Genomic DNA, 21,227 nt, shown 5'->3' with positions numbered 1-21,227 from the left:
CCGTAAGCCCCCCTCTCTCTCCTCACTCCTATCACTCCCTGTGCTCCTACTTTCCATGTGCTTCCTTAAGTGTGTAAACCAAACCACCCAGGACACCCTATTGCGACTGGTTACTGAGAGAATCTCTCCTTTTGTGAACCAACACCTTCAGTTTATTACCCATAACCTACTCTTCTTTATAAAAGATACCAAACACTTTTTCCATCGACTCTCCACAGTTTGTGTTCCTGCACCACACAGCACACTGCTCGCATTACTGATGCCAAGTCTCTCTACACATACATCCCTAATGCCCATAGCCTTGTCACTACTGAGCACTACCTTTCCCAATGCTTGACTGACTCCCCAAGCCTACAACCTCACTGTTGGTCACCATGATCAAATACTGCAAATCCTCATGCACAATTAATTGTCCTTTGAAGACATCTCATACAAAAACATCACTGGAGCAGCAATGGACATCCAAATGGCAGCATCTTATGCCACCCTATTCATGGGCCATATAGAGGAATCCTTCCTAACCTCTCAGAATCCCAAACACCCCTCATCTGGGTGATATTCACTGATGACATCTTTGTGATCTAGACTGAGGGTGATGACACCCTATCCACATTCCTCCAGAACCGTAACACTTCTACCCCATTGCCTCCACCTGGTCCTCCTCATTGAACAAACCACCTTGCTTGTGTTGGCCTGCAACTTAAGGATGGCTACATCAATACCTCCACCCATATCAAACCTACCCGCCACCCCTTCCATGCCAAGAAGCTCCTTCCATACAACACTGCCATCCAAGGCCGTTGCATCTGTAGAGAAGAGCAGTCCCTCTCCAAATACACCAAGGGTCTGACTGAGGCCTCAGTAACAAATCGCCCATGTCTTGTCTCTCCTGTACTTACTACCTCTCACATTCACACCATCTGGCCAGCAAGGTGCGTTCTCTTGTGACTCAGTACCATCCAGTACTTGAAAAACTGAATCAGTTCTCTGCCAGATTTCCAACTACCTCTCTTCATGCTCTGAAATGAGGAATATCCCACCCATTATCTTTCCTGACCCTCCCATAATGGTATTCTGCCACCCACCACCCACAAAACCTATGCAATATCCTTGTCCATCCCTACTCCATCCCTGCTTCAAACCTCTTGCTTCATGGCTCACCTACCAGCAATAGACCTAGGTGCAAGACATGACCCATTCATCCTCCCACCACCCTACCCCGGTCCTGTCATAGGCATCTCCTATCCCATCAAAGGCAGGGCTATCTGTGAGAGCAGTCAAGTGAGTTACAAACTTAGCTGTAACCACTGTGCTGCTATTAATGTGGCCATGACAACCAACAAGCTGTCTGTCTGCATGAATGGTCACCAACAAACTGTGGCTGGACCACTCAGCTGCTGAACATGATGCCCTACACAAATTGCTCCACTGCAATATCTGCTTCACAGCCTTTGCCATTGGATTCTTCTTGCCAACAACAGCTTTTCTGAATTGCACAAGAGGGAACTCTCCCTTCAATATATCCTGTTTTCTTGTAACTCCCCTGACCTCAACCTTTGCTAGTCCATATCTACTTATCTGCTCCCACTCCAGCACTACACAGCCAATGCATCCAGGTCCTTTTTCCCTCCTCTCTGTACTTTCCCACTCCCATTTCTCCCACCACCCTCCCCTCCCCTCAAACATCCCGATTGCTCCTAGCAGTCCTGCTCTATCCCCACAACATCTCTGCATGCTCCCAGAAGCAGCACCTTCCCACATTCTCCCCCCTGTAACCTCCTACCCCTTCCCATCCCTGCCCAAGCCTTCTCCTTACTCCTACAACCCACAGATTGTTTCTCCCATCAGTCCAGTCTCAGTGGCCAGTGGCAGCAGTCATGAGTATGTGAGCTTTTTTGTGTGAATGTGTGTGTATATTCTACTTCAGAAAAAGGCCTTCTCGCCGAAATCTCTAATGTATAGCAGTGTATTTTCTGTGCCTATATGTGACTCAACATCTCCTCTATATGGCTAGTAGCAATCTATTCTTTTCTCAAAATATTCAACCAGAAAGGGATACAAAGTCTGTCATAAATAACAAGCATAATCATTCAAGAGAGATGAATACACTAAGCAGATTCAGAAGGATGTAGGTTGCAGTAATTACTCAAGAGATGAAGAGGCTTGCACAGGATAGGGTACCATGGAGAGCTGCATCAAACCAGTCTTTGGACTGAAGACCACAACAAAAACAATCATTCATGAGATTTTAAAGCATGTACTAAATCTCCGTTCAAATTATCAGATGCCTGATTTAGTATTCCCAACTGCCTTTAGCAAAATCAGAGCAGGGCAAAGCAGAAGGACCTGCTAGTATCTAATTACAGAGATATGGAGTGCATACCTTGAGCATCACAATTCATAAAATATTCCGGGCTATTATGCCGTGGTCAAATGGATTTCACCTTAAAATCTGATGTTTCATCCCCATCACCTAAAATCAGCCAAGGATGCTGGGAAAAGCTGGAATTTATAGGATTCTGTGTAGTTGTGGGAGGTATACATGGATACTACAAAAATAACTGTCAAAAAATGACTCAAAGAGCACAAGGGCAATTGCAGAACAGGGAAGACTGACAGATCAGCTGTTGCAGAATGTGCCTTACAGCCAGGAGACCACCCCATCTATTTTAATAGGACTCATTATTGGCAGCCACAAGTGAATACCATGAAAGGCTATTCAGAGAGACCATAGAGACTGTGAAACACCCCAATAATTTCAGTAGGAAGGAGGAGGGTGTGAAATTGAATGAAATTTGGATTCCAGTGCTGAAGAAGATGTTTACCTGTCTTGCACCATGTGATGATAGCAACAGCAGACAACGGCAGTCAACAATGGATAATTGTTCTCATGTACTCAAAACATGTGACATCATGCCACTGCATGAAAGGTCGCAGAAACGGGTTCGAATCGCACATTCAACAAAGCTACGAGCCCCCTTGAAAATGTGCTCTGCAGATGGGTATAAAACCCATTAGACCATGGTGTAATTGCTCAGAAAATTTTATTAATTGTGACATTTTTGGCCATGAAAGTTTACATTTTACATATCTAGAGCCTGTCTCATCGTGTAAGTATTTAGGGGTAACTGCAAGAAGTGAAATGAAAAAGGATAATCAAATAAAATCACTATTAGGAGACGTTACAGGAACATCTTGAAATGTTGGAAGTGTTCTGAAATAGTTCAGTGTAATGGAAATAGCATAAAGAGGCTAGTGTGACCAGTTCTACAGTATTGTTCCAGTGTTCAATGTCTTAGCAAGTAGACATGACATTACACATCAAAGGAATACAGGGACATGCACTATGATCATGACTGGTCAATATAGCCCAAACAAAAGCTCAATAGAAATTCTCATGAAACTTACATAGGAATGCTTGGAATAAGTATGATATGGTTCTACATATCTACATACACTACTATACTCTGCAAATCACTGTGAGGCGCATGGCAGAGTTCTCATGAAACCCTGTTGGTTAAATTAGAGAACTCATATTCAAAAACAGCTTTGTGACCATTGTGCTGCTAACATTCTGTGTCTCTCATATAGGGGCCACTAAAATAAGATAAGAGAGATCAGGGTGAATACAAAGGTATACAGACAGTAATCCCCTTGTCTAGTATGTGGAAGGAATAAAACAGGCAACGAATAATATTGGTACAAAGTCTTTTTAATATATGGGTCCACAGCTGGTGTAAATTTCTTAAATAAAATCATTTTATCGTGCATGAAACTGATGGGCATTCTGGGTCTAGACTTATTCTCCAATGTTTGTCGGAGATTAGGTCTTCATTAGCTACTGATGGCAACCATAGTGACAGAGCCTCACATTACTCACGAATGCAAACATAGTGGTGGATCCTCATTAGATAATAATGATGCCTCCTGAGTGGGACTTACCTTGATAACATTGCAAAGACACTAGAAAAACATTAACCTATGGTTTTATCTTTGATGGAACTGAATATGCCTATGACTGAATTGTATTAAGAGGTTGTGAGTGGATGTATGGGACCATTATTTCTCCTGGATTGTCCATAAGGGAATGATATGTTTGGTCCAGGACTGGGAGTAGGAGTGGCATAGGAGTGGAATAGAATATTGTTTGGTCAAGCTTCATCCTAGATAGCAGCTTATTAACCAGCTCAAGTAATTAATATAGTTCATATCATATTGTCAGAATAAAAAATGAACACAAAAGACATGGTGCACTGCATCACATTAGAATTAGTATCATTAGAATTAGTATCTTGACATTAGTAGCTTGACATATTGCAGGATATGTACTTTGACATACCGTCAATACACACAGATGAATTCACAATTGCGAATAATGACAACCATCAGCTGTAGAATGTTATGATGACAATGAAAATTTGTGCCGGACTGGGACTTGAACCCGGATTTCCCACTTATCGCGAGTGGCCATCTTACCATATGGCTATCTGTGCACAACTCACAACCGGATCCAAACTTCCACACATCGTCAATCGTATGTCTACAGTCTGTATTCACACATCCATTATGTGTATTCCTGTACAGATCAGACATTGTGCTTGAAATTCGCATGTCCGTTATCGGCAGATAAATATGATATTGCAGTGCCTGTGTTATTCTGATGACGATGCACTGTGGCGACCACTGCTGTAAGATGAATTCGCAATTGCAAATAATGACTACCATTAGCTGTAGAACGTATGGTTGATGACACGGAAGTTTGGGTCAGGCCATGAGTCATGCACGGATAGCCAAATGGTAAGGCGACCACTCGCAGTATGTGGGAAATCTGGGTTTGAGTCCCGGTCTGGCACAAATTTTCACTGGCATCATTCCATTCTACAGCTCATGGTAGTCACTATTCGAAATTGTGAATTCATCTGATATGTTTCGTAACAGCTGTGGTCACCACAGTGCATCATCATCAGAATAACACAGCACTGCAATATTGTACCATCAATAAGAACAACTTGCTGTTTCATTGCATTTATTGACAATTTGTTGAAGTTTTAATACTGACATAATGCATTGTATCATATATATTGCATCCACACTGAAGTGCCAAAGAAACTGGTATAGGCATGCATATACAAATACAGAGATATGTAAATGGGCAGAATATGGCGCTGTGGTTGGAAACGCCTACATGAGACAACAAGGGTTGTTAGATCAATTATTGCTGCTACAATGAAAGGTTGTCAAGATTTAAGTGAGTGTTGAGCATGGTGTTAAAGTCAGCGCACAAGCACTGGGACACAGTGTCTCCAAGATATCAATGAAGTGGGTATTTTCCCATACAACCATTTCACAAGTGTACCATGAATATCAGCAATCCTGTAAAACATAAAATCTCCGACATCACTGCGGCCGGGAAAAGATCCTGCAAGAATGGGACCAATGACGACTGAAGAGAACCATTCAACATGGTAGAAGTGCAACCCTTCTGCAAATTGCTGTAGATTTCAGTGCTGGGGCATCAACAAGTGTCAGTGCACAAACCATTCAATGAAACATCATCGATATGGGCTTTTGGAGCCAAAGGCCCAATCGTATACCCTTGATGACTGCACGACACAAAGCTTTACACCTTGAAATGATACTTAAAATGAAAACCTTGGCTGCTGGCAGGTGTTGTTATTATACATCAATACGGACAGCTAAAAATGTGTGCCTCAAACGAGACTTGAACCTGGGATCTCCTGCTTACATGGCAGGCGCTCTATCCATCTGAGCCACCGAGGGCACAGAGGATAGTGCACCTGCAGGGACTTATCCCTTGCACGCTTCCTGTGAGGCCCACATTCACAACTGTCCACAAACTACATCCATAGTGTTCCTAATACATATTTGCCCATTCACTCATTACTTGTGGCAGACTAAGCTGACAAGTCCCATAAGAGTTTGGGCTCACAGGAACCACTGGCCATGAAGACAACATTTTGGCACAAACAACGAAAGGCAGACCAGTGTAGAGAACTGATGGAAAGCACAGCTGGCTGCATTCTGTGAGGGGGGGGGGGGAAATTTTTTGATTTTCACTGTGGTTTTCATTTCGCAACCAAACGGACCTTACTTTCTGAACAGCCCTCGTAGAAGGCGGTGGCTTCGTGTATGCAGGTTATAAAATAACAGTGTATTGGTGGAGCTGTCATTTGTACTCAGGTGATTCTTGTGAAAAGGTTTCTGATGTGATTTGGGCCACACGACGGAAATTAACAAACTCTGAATGAGGAATCGCAGTTGTAGGTAGACGCATGGAACACTCCATTTTGTAAATCGTCAGTGAATTCAATATTCTGAGATCTACATTGCCAAGAATACCAAATTTTAGGCATTACCTCTCACCGTGGACAACACAATGGCCGACAGCCTTCAGTTAACGATCGAGAGCAGCGGCATTTGTGTATAGTTGCAAGCACTATTAGACAAGCAACTATGCATGAAATAACCACAGAAATCAATGCAGGATGTACCATGAACATATCTGTTAGGACAGTGCGGCGTTAATGGGCTATGGCAGCAGACAATTGACACGAGTGCCTTTACTGACAGCATGACATGGTCTACAGCATCTCTCCTGCGCTTGTGACCATATCGGTTGGATCGTGGACGACTGGAGGACCTGGTCAGATGAGTCCCGATTTCAGCTGGCAAGAGCCAATGGTAGAGCTCAAATGTGGCACATACCTCACAAGCCAAGAACGCAGGTTGTTTACAAGGCACTGTGCAATCTGACACTGGTTCCACAGTGGTGTGGTTGTGTTTACATGGAATGGACTGGGTCCTCTGGTCCAAATGAAAGATAATTAACTGTAAATGGCTATGTTCGGCTGCTTGGAGACAATTTGCAGCCATTCGTGGACTTCACGATTCCAAACAATGATGGAATTTTTATGGATGACTATGCATCACTTCAACAGCCAACAATTTTTTGTGATTGACTTGTATAAGAAGATGTTATCTGTTTCAGAAAGAACAGATACCATTGATGACAATGCAATTTCTCTAGAATTAAATGATAATTAAATCAAAATCCTTAGCTACCGATGGGTGTTGTTGATATACATCAATTATCGTTTCATACTAGAGCAGATGTGTGGTCATCAATGGTATCTGTTCTTTCAGGAACAGAGATCATCTTCATATAGTTAAAGGCTTCCCGGCCATTGACCTCCTGTGCGAGTGCACACGCTTTGCCCAAGCTCTTCCGGGACTTGTCAGCTTAGTTTGGTGTGAGCAATGAGTGAATGGGTAAATATCTATTAGGAACACTAAGAATGTAGGTTGTCGACAGTTGGGAATGTGGGCCTCACAGGAAGTGTGCAAGGGATAAGTCCCCGCAGGTGCACTATCCTCTGTGCCCTCTGTGGCTCAGATGGATAGAGCGTCTGCAATGCAAGCAGGATATCCTGGGTTTGAGTCCCGGTTGGAGCACACATTTTCAGCTGTCCCCATTGATGTATATCAAAAACACCTGTCGGCAGCTAAGGGTTTTGATTTAATTATCATTTCATTCTAGAGAGGCTGCACGGTCATCAATCGTATCTACTCTTGTGGGAACAGATACCATCTTCATATAGTTAAAGGCTACCTGGCCATTGACCTCCTTCTGTGCGAATGCGCACGCTTTGCCCAAACTCTTACGGGACTCCTCAGCTTAGTCTGGCACGAGTGACAAGTGAATGGGCAAATATCTATTAGGAATGTAGGTTGTGGACAGTTGGGAATGTGGGGCTCACGGGAAGCGTGCAAGGAATTAGTATCTGCAGGCGCACTATTCTCTGTGCCCTGTCAGCAGCTAAGGGTTTCGATTTAGTTATCATTTCATTCTGTTCTTTCAGGACAGATACCATCTTCATATAGCATTACACCTTCCCTGGCCCCATCAACATTGACATTGGACTGTTGATGACTGACAACATGTTGCTTGGTCGGACAAGTCTCATTTCAAATTATATCGAACGGATGGATGTATACCAGACATGAACATTATAGAGAATATCTGGGATGCCTTGCCACATGCTGTTCAGAAGAGATCTCCACCCCTCGTACTCTTATCGATTTATGGACAGCCCTGCAGGATTGATGGTGTCAATTCCCTCCAGCACTACTTCAAACGTTAGTTGAGTCCATGCCATGTCATATTGTGGTATTTCTGCGTGCTCGCAGGAGCCCTACACAATATTAGGCAGGTGTACCAGTTTCTTTGGCTCTTCAGTGTATTTTTCATTCTGATTAGCCAGAACATATAAATTGCACAACAGGATTAATAAAATGTGATCCAGACTGAACATGGTAGCAGACTTCTATAAGGAGTTTTCATCCTATTTTGTGATACTGCATGAGTTGAGTTGGTGACATAATATCAGTTTAAAGAGACTTCAAGATATGGGGTAGAATGTCCCACAGCAAGCAAGATGTAGTTAAAAGCTGAAGCACAGAATGTGATAGAACTTTTCAAAACCTTGGTGAAATTAGGTTACAAGGGGAGCACTAGTTGATGCTTCATTCAGAGAAGATAAATTTGTTGCCTTCAAAGAAATAATGGTATGTGATAAATGTACTAGTAACTTTCACTATCCACTGCAAACGCGTTTCTTTTGTCAAGGCTGTAGGAGAGGAATTTATTTACATGGGAGAAGTGACAACAGTAAAAAGAGAGGTACCACTGGTGGTACCCCAAGGACTAACACAGAAGAGGAGTCAGTGGAATTTAATCTGATGTATCGGGCCAGTGGAGCCACCTGCAACAAGTCACAGGTTAGCACAGGAAGGTGCTATTTACATTCCTGTGATAGTTCAGTAGAACTATTCTTTACTAAATATTGACTTATAGATGGAGTTGTTGGAACCTGCATAAGCTCAGTGGTAAAAATTTGGATGGTAACTTATAAACTGAACCACTGACTTCTAACACATCATGAAGAACACACAGGTGAATTCTAGTCTTGATCATGTTGGGATAGCTAATTACATGCCTAAGAATAAGTCATAACCACAAGCTGATTGTAAATTGTTAGGAGAACATAGAGAACACTTCCACAACACTGGAATACAATGATCACATCCACACACATCACATGCCATTTATCTGGTGGTGTTATGTATAAAATAATGAAAGGTATATTCAAAACAAAGATCATCTTTATATTACACAATATAGTGTTTGATATGTTTTGTAGTCTGCATCCTTCCTTGCTGATAAGCACTTTACATAAATAATAAAACACAAATAACTTGGCAATCAACAGTACCAAACTCTTTGCTTCAAATCTATATTCATTGGACAAGTTATACACAATGTTATGTTTCATGTCACATATGTTGCATGACATGTCGCAAGTATAAAAGTACGAGTTACGTCCAATAAACTGACACATATAAAGATGATTTATAAAATATATTTATTTGACTAATTAGTAACATCATAACATAAATATTTTAAACCTATCAAAGACTCGTAAAAACACAACACCCAGGAATAAGTGGCAACAAGTGAAATTTGGGTTCTGAGTGATCTTAGCCATACACAAAAAACATACAAAAACGTGAGGTGATATAGTTCCCTAAAAACCAAAATTAAAACACTTAGCCATATCTCATAACCTGCATGGATATTGTTCCTATAAAAAATCTGCAATGAGATAGTGTTTGTATTTCTATCCTTTCAAATTTTAAGTGACAGACTGTAAAGGTAAGGTGGAATTATTCTATTTGTTCTTCTACCACTCGTTTTCTTTCCAATATTAATGTGTATATAATAATCACACACACTAATTAATTTATTATTCACACCATATCTTGCTGACTTTTATTATGCACAGAATAGTTTGCCAACTGTTGAAGACAATAATATAAACTGTTTATCAAGAAACACCAGTATTATGAAAAGGATGATCACCACATAGATGAAGCACCAAGTCATAGACATGCACACTGAAAAAACTACTAAACATTTAAGCTTTAAGCCAAACAGCCTTCCTCCAAAATAGAAAGCACAAACACATTAACACAAGCATTATTCACACACACTGACAAGTCAGGCCACAGTGGCTCGAGACAGTGGCCTTGTGTGTGTGAGTTGTACTTGTGTGCATGTATGTGCTTTCTTTTTCCAAAGAAGGTCTTTGGGCCAAAAGCTTAAATGTTTAGTAGTCTTTTCATCATGACTGTCTGCCACTCAGTGCCTTGCTCAGTATGCTGAGGGTCTCACCAAGGCCTTCACAGACAGGCACTACCCCCAGATGTAGTCGGCAAACAGATCTCCCATGTCATTACCCCTAATACCCCTAACATCCCAACCTTCCCACCACCCCCAATAACCAGCCACAAAGGAGTGCCCCCTTCATCGTCCCGTACCACCGTGGCCTGGAAAAACTGACACATCCTTTCCCAGGGCTTTGATTACCTATCACAATGCCCTAAAATGAAGGACATCCTACTCGAGATATACCCCAACCCTCCTAAAGCAGTGTTTCATCACCCACCCAACCTTCACAACATCCTAATCCAGCCCTAAGCCACTCCCAATCCCAACCGCTTGCCACAAGGATCATATCCCTGTGGAGGACCCAAGTGCAAAACATGCCCAACCAACCCACCTACCACTTCCTATTCCAGTCCTGTCACAGGTTTATCCTACCCCATCAGAGTCCAGGCCACCTGTGAAAACAGCTTTGTCATTTATCAGTTCTGTTGCAATCATTGCACAGGTTTTTATACTGATTTGACTACCAACCAGTTGTCCAACAGGACGAACGGCCACCACCAAACTGTGGCCAGGAGCACAGTAGATCATCCTGTGACACAACATGCAGATGAACATAACACACTTGATTTCAATGGCTGCTTCACTACTTGAGCCATCTGGATCCTTCCCTCCACCAACTGCTTTTCTAAACTCTGCAGATGGGGTCTATCCTTACAACACATTCTCCACTCCTGTAACTATCCCGCCTCAAGCTATGGGAACACACTGTTCCCACACCCTCCACCCAATATTTTCCACCCCTCTGTCCTATTATCTCCTCCCCATTCTCATTTCCCACCCTGTTTACCTACCACCCTCAGCCAACACATCCTCCCATCTTTCCCTGCTCCTCTCCTTTTTTGCTCTTTTTCTCCCCACCTCCCTGCCCCACAACCTCCTGATGCTGCACCCGTTGGCATTCTAGTCCCTGCACTCTCCACCAGACAGCATTCACCTTTCTTCCCATCCATACACTACTATCCCTTACCCTTCCCCACTCGCTCCCTCCAGATTGCTGCTTGTATCCCAAATGATAGTTGCATCCTGACCCAAGATGCTGGAGGAGGAGGAGATTAGTGTTTAACGTCCCGTCGACATCGAGGTCATTAGAGACGGAGCGCAAGCTCGGGTGAGGGATGGATGGGGAAGGAAATCGGCCGTGCCCTTTCAAAGGAACCATCCCGGCATTTGCCTGAAGCGATTTAGGGAAATCACGGAAAACCCAAGATGCTGGAGTTTGCAGTCTTGTGTGCATGACGTGTGCTTGTTTGTGTGTATGAAATGTGTGTGTCTCAACTTTACAGATGAAGTCTGTGGCTAAAAGCTTTGTGTAAGTGTCTTTTAATTGTGCCTGTCTGCAACTTAATGTGTCTTCTTTACAGTAAGCAGCAATCTGTCTTTTCCTACATTGTTGATATTCTTACCTGGAGTTTCCACATTTTAGCATTCTTGAGACTAATAATAGCCTAGGGTTTTACTGACCTGTGATGTTAAACTGGAATATTTCATGACACACAAGCTGATCATCTAAAGTGCTTATGAACAACAAATATGAAGAAAAATACAAGTTAGTGTCATCTGTGATATGTAAATCATTTTATACTGTTTCAAAGTTCCTAATAATCATAAAGGAGTAAAGCAACACAAGAATTTTAGTGAGATTTAAGAGATAAATGAAGGAGGACTTTAAGTTAAAAGACAACAAGCAGTCCATGTGAAAGATGCTCAACAAACTACAGAATAAACACTACCCATCACCCAGTCCTAAGCTTTCAAAAAAGGCCATAGTATTATGGAAGAAAGTTGATATGGTGAAAGAATGACTTACTTTATAGTTTGTTATCAAAATACTCCCATAATCAGCTCCCAACTTTTCTTTAACTTCAGCTAAACTTTTCCCTGAACATATGTTAAGGACAGAAAGGGTCAGCAATAAAAGGAAAGGTGCCATTATACACTGGTCCAATAAAACTTTTTGAGCCACAACAGCATAATGACTTCCTTTCACTTTTGTATCAAGAAGTCCAAACCACATTCGTAATGTGGGACCCTGTAACAAAAAAGGATACACATACATTACTATTTATTATTTCAAATTTTAACAATAATGGATCATTTACCTGTCAGAAAGGTATGGTTAAAGCAGGTGGAAGACTTCAGTTTATTGCAAAAACACTAGGGAAATGCAATCAGTCTACAAAGGAGATTGCTTACAAACCACTTGTGTAACACATCCTAGAATATTGCTGAAGTGTGTGGGACCAGGGACTAACAGGGGTATTGAATGTATACAGAGGAGGACAGAACAAACAGTCATGGGAGAGTGTCACAGAGATACTGAAGGAACTGAATTAGACAGACATAAACTATGCCAAGAAAGTATATTAACAAAGTTTTAAGAACTGGCTTTAAATGGTAACTCTAGCAATATTCTACAATCCCCTACCTATCACTCACATTGGGATTGTGAGAGTAAGATTTTAATAATAACTGCATGCACTGAGGCATTCAAACAATCATTCCTCAGGTGCTCCATACATGAATGGCACAGGAAGCAACCCTAAATAACTGGTACAATGGGATGTATGCTCTGCCATGCACCTCACAGTGGTTTGCAGAGAGGAGATGTAGATGTGGATGTTGATGTTGATGTAGGAGTGGGTTAGAGTTTAGCCCCATCCACCTCACGATGGTAAGCAGCCTGAGCTGTATGAAGCAACTGACAAGCAGGTTGAGGGGTCAGTCACCTTTCTCACTGTGAATCACCTTTTTTTTAACACTTGTGTTTCTAGAATGTCATCTGACTTTTTTAATTGTTGGTAACAATGTGATGCTTCATTGATTTGCACATTTCCCCAACATGGGCAAAAAAATTCTGGGATGCAGATGGGGGCCAATGAATTCACTAATCAGTAGAAGCAGGTGTTATGAATTTCCTTATGTCTTTTATCTGTACTGACATCAATCATTTTCTTATTTAGTGTTAATACATTTGCAGTTAATTTGGCCACAAATAACAATTTTATGCAGTATGTTATCCTTCCCCACTCTAAGTATTACCAAGGAATCTTATTCTGAGATACTCAGGTAATTTATAGGAACAAATCAAAAGGCTTGTCATCATCTCAGTTTATAAATTTACTGAGATTTGCATCTTCTTACATTATTTCCATGAGCAAACCTTAGAAGGATTACACAGCAGAATGAGAAATCCATAAAGAACGCTAGATGAGGAAGTGAAACCTACATTTCCTTTTTGGTGGCTGTATATGAATGAGTATGGTAGTGGGTATAAGGCAAAAGAATCATCGTCTACTCAATACACTGAGTTGTGTGTATCAGAAATATTGAAATGAAGACTGTACCATCTACCATGAGTGGATTAGTGTTTAGCCACACCCACCTCATGGTAGTAAGCAGCCTGAAGTAACTGACAAGCAGGTTGAGGGGTCAGTCAGCTTTCTCACCTTCAATCACCTTTTTTGACACTGACATCTTTTTAATTTTTATCATGTTTTTCAACCTTTCCTGCTATTTTAGGAAGAAAATAAGTTATTTACTTTTGTTTACAAGTTTCTGTATTCATGTTCATTCATTTAACTTTTTGGAATGCTCCAATGATGAAAGTTAATAAAATCTAACCTGAGGGGCTTCTGAAATGTGAGACAGATTGTTCCTTTTTTAATTTTGAGGGTCTTTTTTTATATTTTGCATAACTGTTATAAGCATCAAATATTCCTCCAGTAAAACTGCTTCTGTTTTTGTTCCATATTCTAATTTTGCTTTTATAATAAAATTGATGCTATGATACTCTTGTTTAATTTGATAATAATTTTTTTGGGATAGGAAAAATGTAAATTCATAGTGACTGGCTCAAAAAAGGTACATAGTTCAAAAGCTATTAAATGGTGATGTCGAGCTGATCCATGGCAGACAACTTACATACATCAGAACTTGCAACATTCATACTATGCATAATGCCTATGTAAAGGCTTTGGATGTAAAGGCTTTGGATGTAAAGGCTTTGGATGTAAAGGCTTTGGAATGCTTAGGTGAAGATGCAACCTAATTCCTGATCAATATTTACAGTTATTTTGAGGGTTGTCCTATTCAGTTGAAAGAATTTGAAGGAATTCAGTCTAAGTTTAACATTCCATATCACAAGCTTTGAGGCATGCAACGACAACATTGCTTGCCTTAGCATCTTCATCCAACAGGATTATGGAACAATGGGATGGCATTCAATATTACTTTCTTAAGCACATACCCCAAAAAATAATTCCAATACTGTTCATCCCAAATCCTACAAAGCCATAAAGCCATTACCGAGCGGGGTGGCGCAGTGGTTAGACACTGGACTCGTATTCGGGAGGACGACGGTTCAATCCCGCGTCCGGCCATCCTGATTTAGGTTTTCCGTGATTTCCCTAAATCACTTCAGGCAAATGCTGGGATGGTTCCTCTGAAAGGGCACAGCCGACTTCCTTCCCAATCCTTCCCTAATCCGATGAGACCGATGACCACGCTGTCTGGTCTCCTTCCCCAAACCAACCAACCAACCATAAAGCCATTGTCAACGCTTTTTTTTAAAAAAAAAAAAAAAAAAAAAAAAAAAAACCTCTTCACTTCATTCCACGATTTGATCTGCAGAACTACTGAGTAAGTTAAGACAATGTTTTCAAAGATGATAATTTTGATTCATAAGTTGCATACAGAAATAGAAAACACAGCTCAAATCTTTTTGGCTCAAGTCTTGAAGGTTTCTGCTTTGAGAAAATTTGAGAGCATTTCCTAAGTTCTTCATAATGAACTCTTTATATTGGATAATTTGCTTCATCTTTAACAACTAGTTGTTAGCTGGCTAGTAACAAGAGAGCTTAGTGAAATGGAACAATGTGACAAGTTGTGGTTTCTTAAGAATGCCCAAAAACATTACAGCGCACCTCGAAAACATGCAATGTGCTTATCAAGTATGCCACTGAAAAGTTTTATTTTTTTTAGAGTCAAAGAAAAAATAAAGAGCACTTGCTGTAGTGACATCTTAAAAGTCGCAAAAATGATGGCATTCAATGTCTGGAAAGATTATTTATTATGTAAGTGGGAGAGTCCACAGTTTTAAAAAGATGACAGAAGCTCATCTCAAAAAGAGACTCATGTGAGTTACAGAATCCAAATGTCTGAAACATGTTAAGGTCCCTCTTACACTGTCCCAACGAAACATGGATATAGACAGAAGGTATTCTTTTTCAAAGCACATATTAAGAGAAGAGAAGGCAGCCATGACAAAAAGGTTTTTAAACAGTGTTTTGACTGTGAGGGATACTTTGGGACAATACCCCCATATTCTGTCTGTGCCCATTGACTGAAAGCTCAATAGGTATGGACAACAAGTGCACCCAAATTAAACTGCTTACAAGGAAGAATGTGAAAGGAAAAGAAAACTTAGAAGAAAAGCAAAAAGAAAACAAAACCAAAGACATTTTGAAGATGAAATTAAAAAGATGAATAACACAAAAAAATCAATTGACTATGACACAGCTGCTTAGAAAGAAAAGAAAGAAGAACACCACTATCCATGGAGCTTCACTTAAAAAAAAAATTATTTAAAGGCAACAAAATCAGTCCAGGGTATGCCTGAGGGTGCATGGACCCTGAAAGAAGAAGAAAGAGTGGAAGAAAGGGAAGTGGAAACCACTTAGAAAAATCTTGAGAAAAGAAAATATTGTGTGATTATTCATTTTTTGCTACTATGCTTAAGAGATAGTAACCTAAAAAAATTGTTGTTACCATTATCAAAGGACCAACACTGATTACCAATGTACCTGTGTGCATTAACAAATTTGTATGGAGGAAAAAAATGGCCATAACCTGTCCAAGACAATAACAGAGAAAATTATCACGGTCTTAACCGGCTGTTTTGATAGGGAACTATCAAAAACAAAAACTATTTATTTGTGCCACATTTGTCTATTGAAATGAGTTGTCACTTTCTAATCACCGTTTTAAAATATTTTGTCACCTTTCAGTCACATTTTTTTAGTGCTATCATGGCATCTCTCTCTGACAAGTCAAACAAGCAAATATGACATCATAAGAGTCATCTGGTATCCGACGTGGCTAAGGGCTGTGGATTAACTTGCAAGACATATGGTAGCAATAGCCCGAGCAAAGTGCCACTTTCAATGGTTACCACACCAATAGCATTCATTTTGTCTCATGAAGTGGCTCACTGGATTATGCCGAAGCATTCAAACCAATGTGCCCTACTTTAAAGTGCTCCCTAAAAAGCAGTTGAGTTCCCATAAAACTAGGTGCAGAAAACTTGCTAAAACCTGAAAGTAATAGCAGTGATATTTTTGGGGGAAATTTAAGTGCCTATGGAAAAGATAGGACAATGATAAATGAAAATGGGATATTTGCCATTGCACACAAGAAACTCACATACACCGAGATAGAAATTAAAGCTGTTAAGTGTGATAGTTTGAGCAACACTCAATATCAAGGGTGGTCATAATCTTATAAGCAGATCCTTCTATCAGCTACCAGAGTCACCTTAAGATGTAAATGAAAACTTTGGAGAAACCCTCACTTCGCTAGTACGTACATTCCCCAATCATACTTGAATCATCGGATAGTTACATCTCTGTAAAAGGTAGGCCTGACAAGACATCCTACAAAACATTACTAAATTATTTTTCCAAAAACTACACTGTATAGGTAGTTCAGAAGCCCACTCGTGATGGAAATATATTGAATCTCATGGCAACAGATGGGCCTACCCACTTTGAAGATTCCCACACTGAAACTGGTATTAGTGACTGTCAGAAAGTTTTAAGAACAATTATTATCAAAGAATAAAGGGCAAATGACACAAGCAGTAAGGTTTGTGTATTCAGCAAACTAGATAAAGAGAGAGCAGTACTGTATCTCAACGAGGAGCTTGAAACATTTAGCTCTGGACAGGTGAATGTGGAAGAACTGTAATTCAAATTTAAAAGAAAAGTTGACTATTCACTTGTTAGATATATATATATGGCTGGTACATTAGCTCATAAGGTTTTCGTTTTGCATGTTGGTATTTCAGATGCTATGGGTTTACTTATCAATTGTCATTTTTTATTTGTAGTTCACTGTTGCCATTTGAGTTTACATTTTGCCATTTGGATATAGTGAGTGGAGCAATGGATACTAGAAAATGAAGTGCCAAGTGGAGAAATCAGAACATTTCTGACATTCTTCTTCTTGAGTTTGATAGAGGGTTGACAGCAGCAGAGGCAACCAGAAAGATTTACACCATGTATGGGGATAATGGCATTGGACAGATCACAGCAAGAAAATGGTTTTCTCATTTTAAGGAGAAACATTTTGACATCAGTGACTATTCATGTTCAGGCAGACCTTCAGGGTCTGATGAAGATTGTTTTACACATTAGTCCACAATGATACACATCAGTGTACTCAAGAACTCAGAAATGTGATGAACTGTGAGCATTCCACCATCGTGTGACATTTGCATGCAATGGAGAAGGTTCAAAAAACAGGTGTATGGGTACTGCACGCTCTAAGCCAAAATCACAAAAACCTGCTGGTGGCCATAATGTGCATCTCTGCTTGCTCATAATTAATTGACTCATGAACAACATCGAACATTCCTACCCCCTATCATCACTTCGAATGAGAAATGGTGCCTTTACGCTAACACAAGGAAAACAAAGGTGCAGTTGAGCCCCGCCAAAGCATCAACTCCCTATCAAAAGCCTACCTGCATCCACTAAAGATAGGGTTATGCATCAGGTGGAACAGCCATGGTGTGGTGTACTGAACTGCTTCCCTGAGGTGTAACCATCACTGCTGACATTTATAGTCAACAACTGAGATATTTTGCAGATGCAGTGTAAGAGCAATGACCCAGGAAGACTGCATGAAGTATGATACTCCATTATATTGTCCACTCGCCCTCAGCTATACTGACAAAAAACACTATAAAGGTGCTCAGTTGGGAAGTCATTCCATACCCATCTTATTCACATTACTTTGTGCCCACAGGTTTTCACATTTTCCACTCTCTGTCAAACAACCTTCAAGAACTTCCTTTCCAGACGAAAATGCACTCTAAATGTGGCTCGGTGTAATATTCACCACAAAACCAAGTGATTTTTACAGTCAAGGAATTGAAAAGATATCCCAGCAACTGGCAGACTGTTGTAAATAAAAGGAAAATATATTATTGATGACTAAAGTCTCTGTTAAATGTATATTTTGTGTTTATTGAAATTATGGAAAAACACTATGAACTTGTGTAGCAACCTAACATGTAGTAGAACATTATGGTATACAGACACTGTAAAGAAACTTCTAAAGAAACAGAGGCTACTGCTCAGTAGGTGTTAAACAGTGACTGAATGACACACATCTGGTTGTCAAGGGGGCCTTAAGCTTTATAAGACTACTGTAGCAAAATGTTATTGAAAGATCTCTCATAAAATGCAAAGAAACAATGGTCGTATGAAAAAGCTACTAAAGTTAGTGTCCAGATACTCATGGACAAGACAGGCACTGAAATTAAGAGTAGCACTGCAAAAATAGAAATGTTGAACTTGTACAGTACCAGATTGGGAAGAAATTTAATGAAAATTCTGATTCCAACCTTCTCAAAATATATGATACTACATTCTGAACTTTATGCAAAGTCATGTAAACCTATAACTATGCATTGTTAACTCACTGTATTGATGAAATTGAGGTGTCTAAAGTGTAATTAAGATGAAATATAATTGATATGTCATAAATCTAATCAATAACTTTACATATGTAAAAATCACTTAAACAAAAGTCCAATCTATGATCTACAAAATTCTTATATAGAAAAGCGATAGTAATTGTTATTCAGTTAATGATAAAGACACATAATTATCATTAGTATAGAAATAAAATATGAATTTACAAAGTTATCAAGAAAAGTAATTCAAACATTATTGTAGAAAGGCATTTCATGTAATTTGGTCACAATGATTACAATATTTCGTCATGTTAATTGATTTGTAAATTTTATAATGAAACATAGATCAAAATTATGTAAACAATTTCGTAAAACCAATCAATTTTTAATTGTAAACTTTAAAAAGTATGTTTAAAACAATGTGTGAATAAACATTTCTGTTGTTAGAAAGTACATAAGCAACAGCAGCAGTTGCTATGGGCAATCAGTGTTACGTCATGTTTGAGATGTTAAACCTGTGGCAATCTGTGGTGCAATAATTAAGTTTTTTAAAGTATTTTATTGTTGTTTGGCCACATCCTTTTGATTTGATTAACCTGATGTGCAGCTCCTGACATACAAAGAGCCAAGACTTTCTTACAGGTGGAGATAACTGCAGCAAAGAATTGCTCACCTCACTTCAACATCAACTACAGTCAAGAAGTTGAGTAACAGATTCATAACCACGTAAACTGGATATGTTTTTGTTTGGTGGATTGAGATTAACTTGTTGAAAATTGTCAAGACAGTCTTGTTTATCATTTTTAAGTTTCAAACAATCAAATATCCAGGATAGAATAACGACACTATTATGGAAAGGATAGATTGCTACTCAGCATATAGCGGAGATGTTGGATCACAGATAGGTACAACAGACTGTCCAACAAGTAAGCTTTTGGTCAAAAATGCCTCCTTCCAAATTAAACAATATACATCTACACACTCATAAAAATGCAACACACACACACACACACACACACACACACACACACGATCATTTTCTCTGGCTGCTGAGGCCAGGCTGTGAGCAGCTGCACCTAATGGGAGAAGCAATCTCGGTGTTAGGATTAGGAGAAGGCTGGTGTGATGAGGAGGAGGGATGGCAAGTTACAGATGGGGCAAAGTAAAGTGCTGCTTGTGGGAGCATATAGGGATGAGGTGGAGAGAGGATAGGGTAGCTAGTTGCAGTTGGGGTGTTAGACAGAGGGCTGGGAGAGGGGGTTGGGGGGGGGGGGGGGGATGGAAAATGAGAAATGTAAGAAGACCTGGGTGCATTGGTGGAATAGAGGGCTGTGTAGTGCTGGAGTGGGCACAAAGGAGATAGATGGGCAAAGACAATGACTTACGAAGGTTAAGGCCAAGAGGGTTAAAGCAACATAGGATATATTGCAGAGAGAGGTCCACCTGCAAAATTCACAAATCTAGTGTTGGTAGGAAGGCTCCAGATTGCACAATCTGTGAAGCAGTCAGTAACATGAAGAACATTATGTTGGGCAGTGTGCTCAGCAACTGGATGGTCCAGTTGCTTCTTGGTCATAGTTTGTCAGTGGCCATTCATGCAGACAGACAACTTGTTGGTTGTCATGACCACATACAATGCAGCACAGTGGTTGCAGCTTAATTTGTACCTCACATGACTGGTTTCACAGCATACCCGCACAAGCAGCACTTTATTCTCCCCCATCCCTACCCTGCTATCCATCCTCCTCCCTGCCCCAGCCTCCTCCTTACCCCTACCACCCAGACTGCAGAAGGCCTTTTTGGCTGGAAGTTTGAAGTTTGCTTGTTTGACAGTCTTTTTGTTGCGCCTTTCTGTGACTCAACATCTATGCTATAAGGTGAGTAGCACTCTATCCTTTCCATAATATTGCCATTTTTAAGCTTCTGGTGCCTATGCATAAAAAAAAAAATTTCAGATTAAAAAGAAAAAGCTGAAACTGAAGATGTGGATGGCACTGACAACAATAAAGACATAAGAGAAATAAAACTGAATTATTGAAAATCTATTACATCACAATCTAAAAACATGAAACATGATAAGCACTTTGAATTATCCATTTCTTCTGCACTGTAGTGAAAGACAGTGTATTAGATGCTGTGAATCTTTTTATTATTATCACTATTATTATTATTATTATTATTATTATCATCATCATCATCATTACTGCTACTACTACTACT

General features: G+C 40.1%; 1 protein-coding gene across 6 annotated transcripts in view; it reads right to left on the bottom strand.

Moving 5' to 3' along the window:
* Positions 1-21,227, bottom strand: part of LOC124776844 (protein Mpv17-like) — a 323,979-nt gene that overhangs the window by 74,963 nt on the left and 227,789 nt on the right. For all 6 annotated transcript variants that reach the window (XM_047252010.1, XM_047252012.1, XM_047252009.1 and 3 more), the window contains one exon: positions 12,117-12,338. In XM_047252010.1, the coding sequence (XP_047107966.1) occupies positions 12,117-12,338 (222 nt within the window). The remainder of the gene's footprint in view (positions 1-12,116; positions 12,339-21,227) is intronic.

The sequence above is a fragment of the Schistocerca piceifrons genome, chromosome 2 (genome assembly GCF_021461385.2).
Source record: "Schistocerca piceifrons isolate TAMUIC-IGC-003096 chromosome 2, iqSchPice1.1, whole genome shotgun sequence".
Taxonomy (NCBI): Eukaryota; Metazoa; Arthropoda; class Insecta; order Orthoptera; family Acrididae; genus Schistocerca; species Schistocerca piceifrons.
The sequence above is the reverse complement of the archived record's forward strand: the minus strand, read 5'-3'. Positions and strand labels throughout refer to the sequence as shown.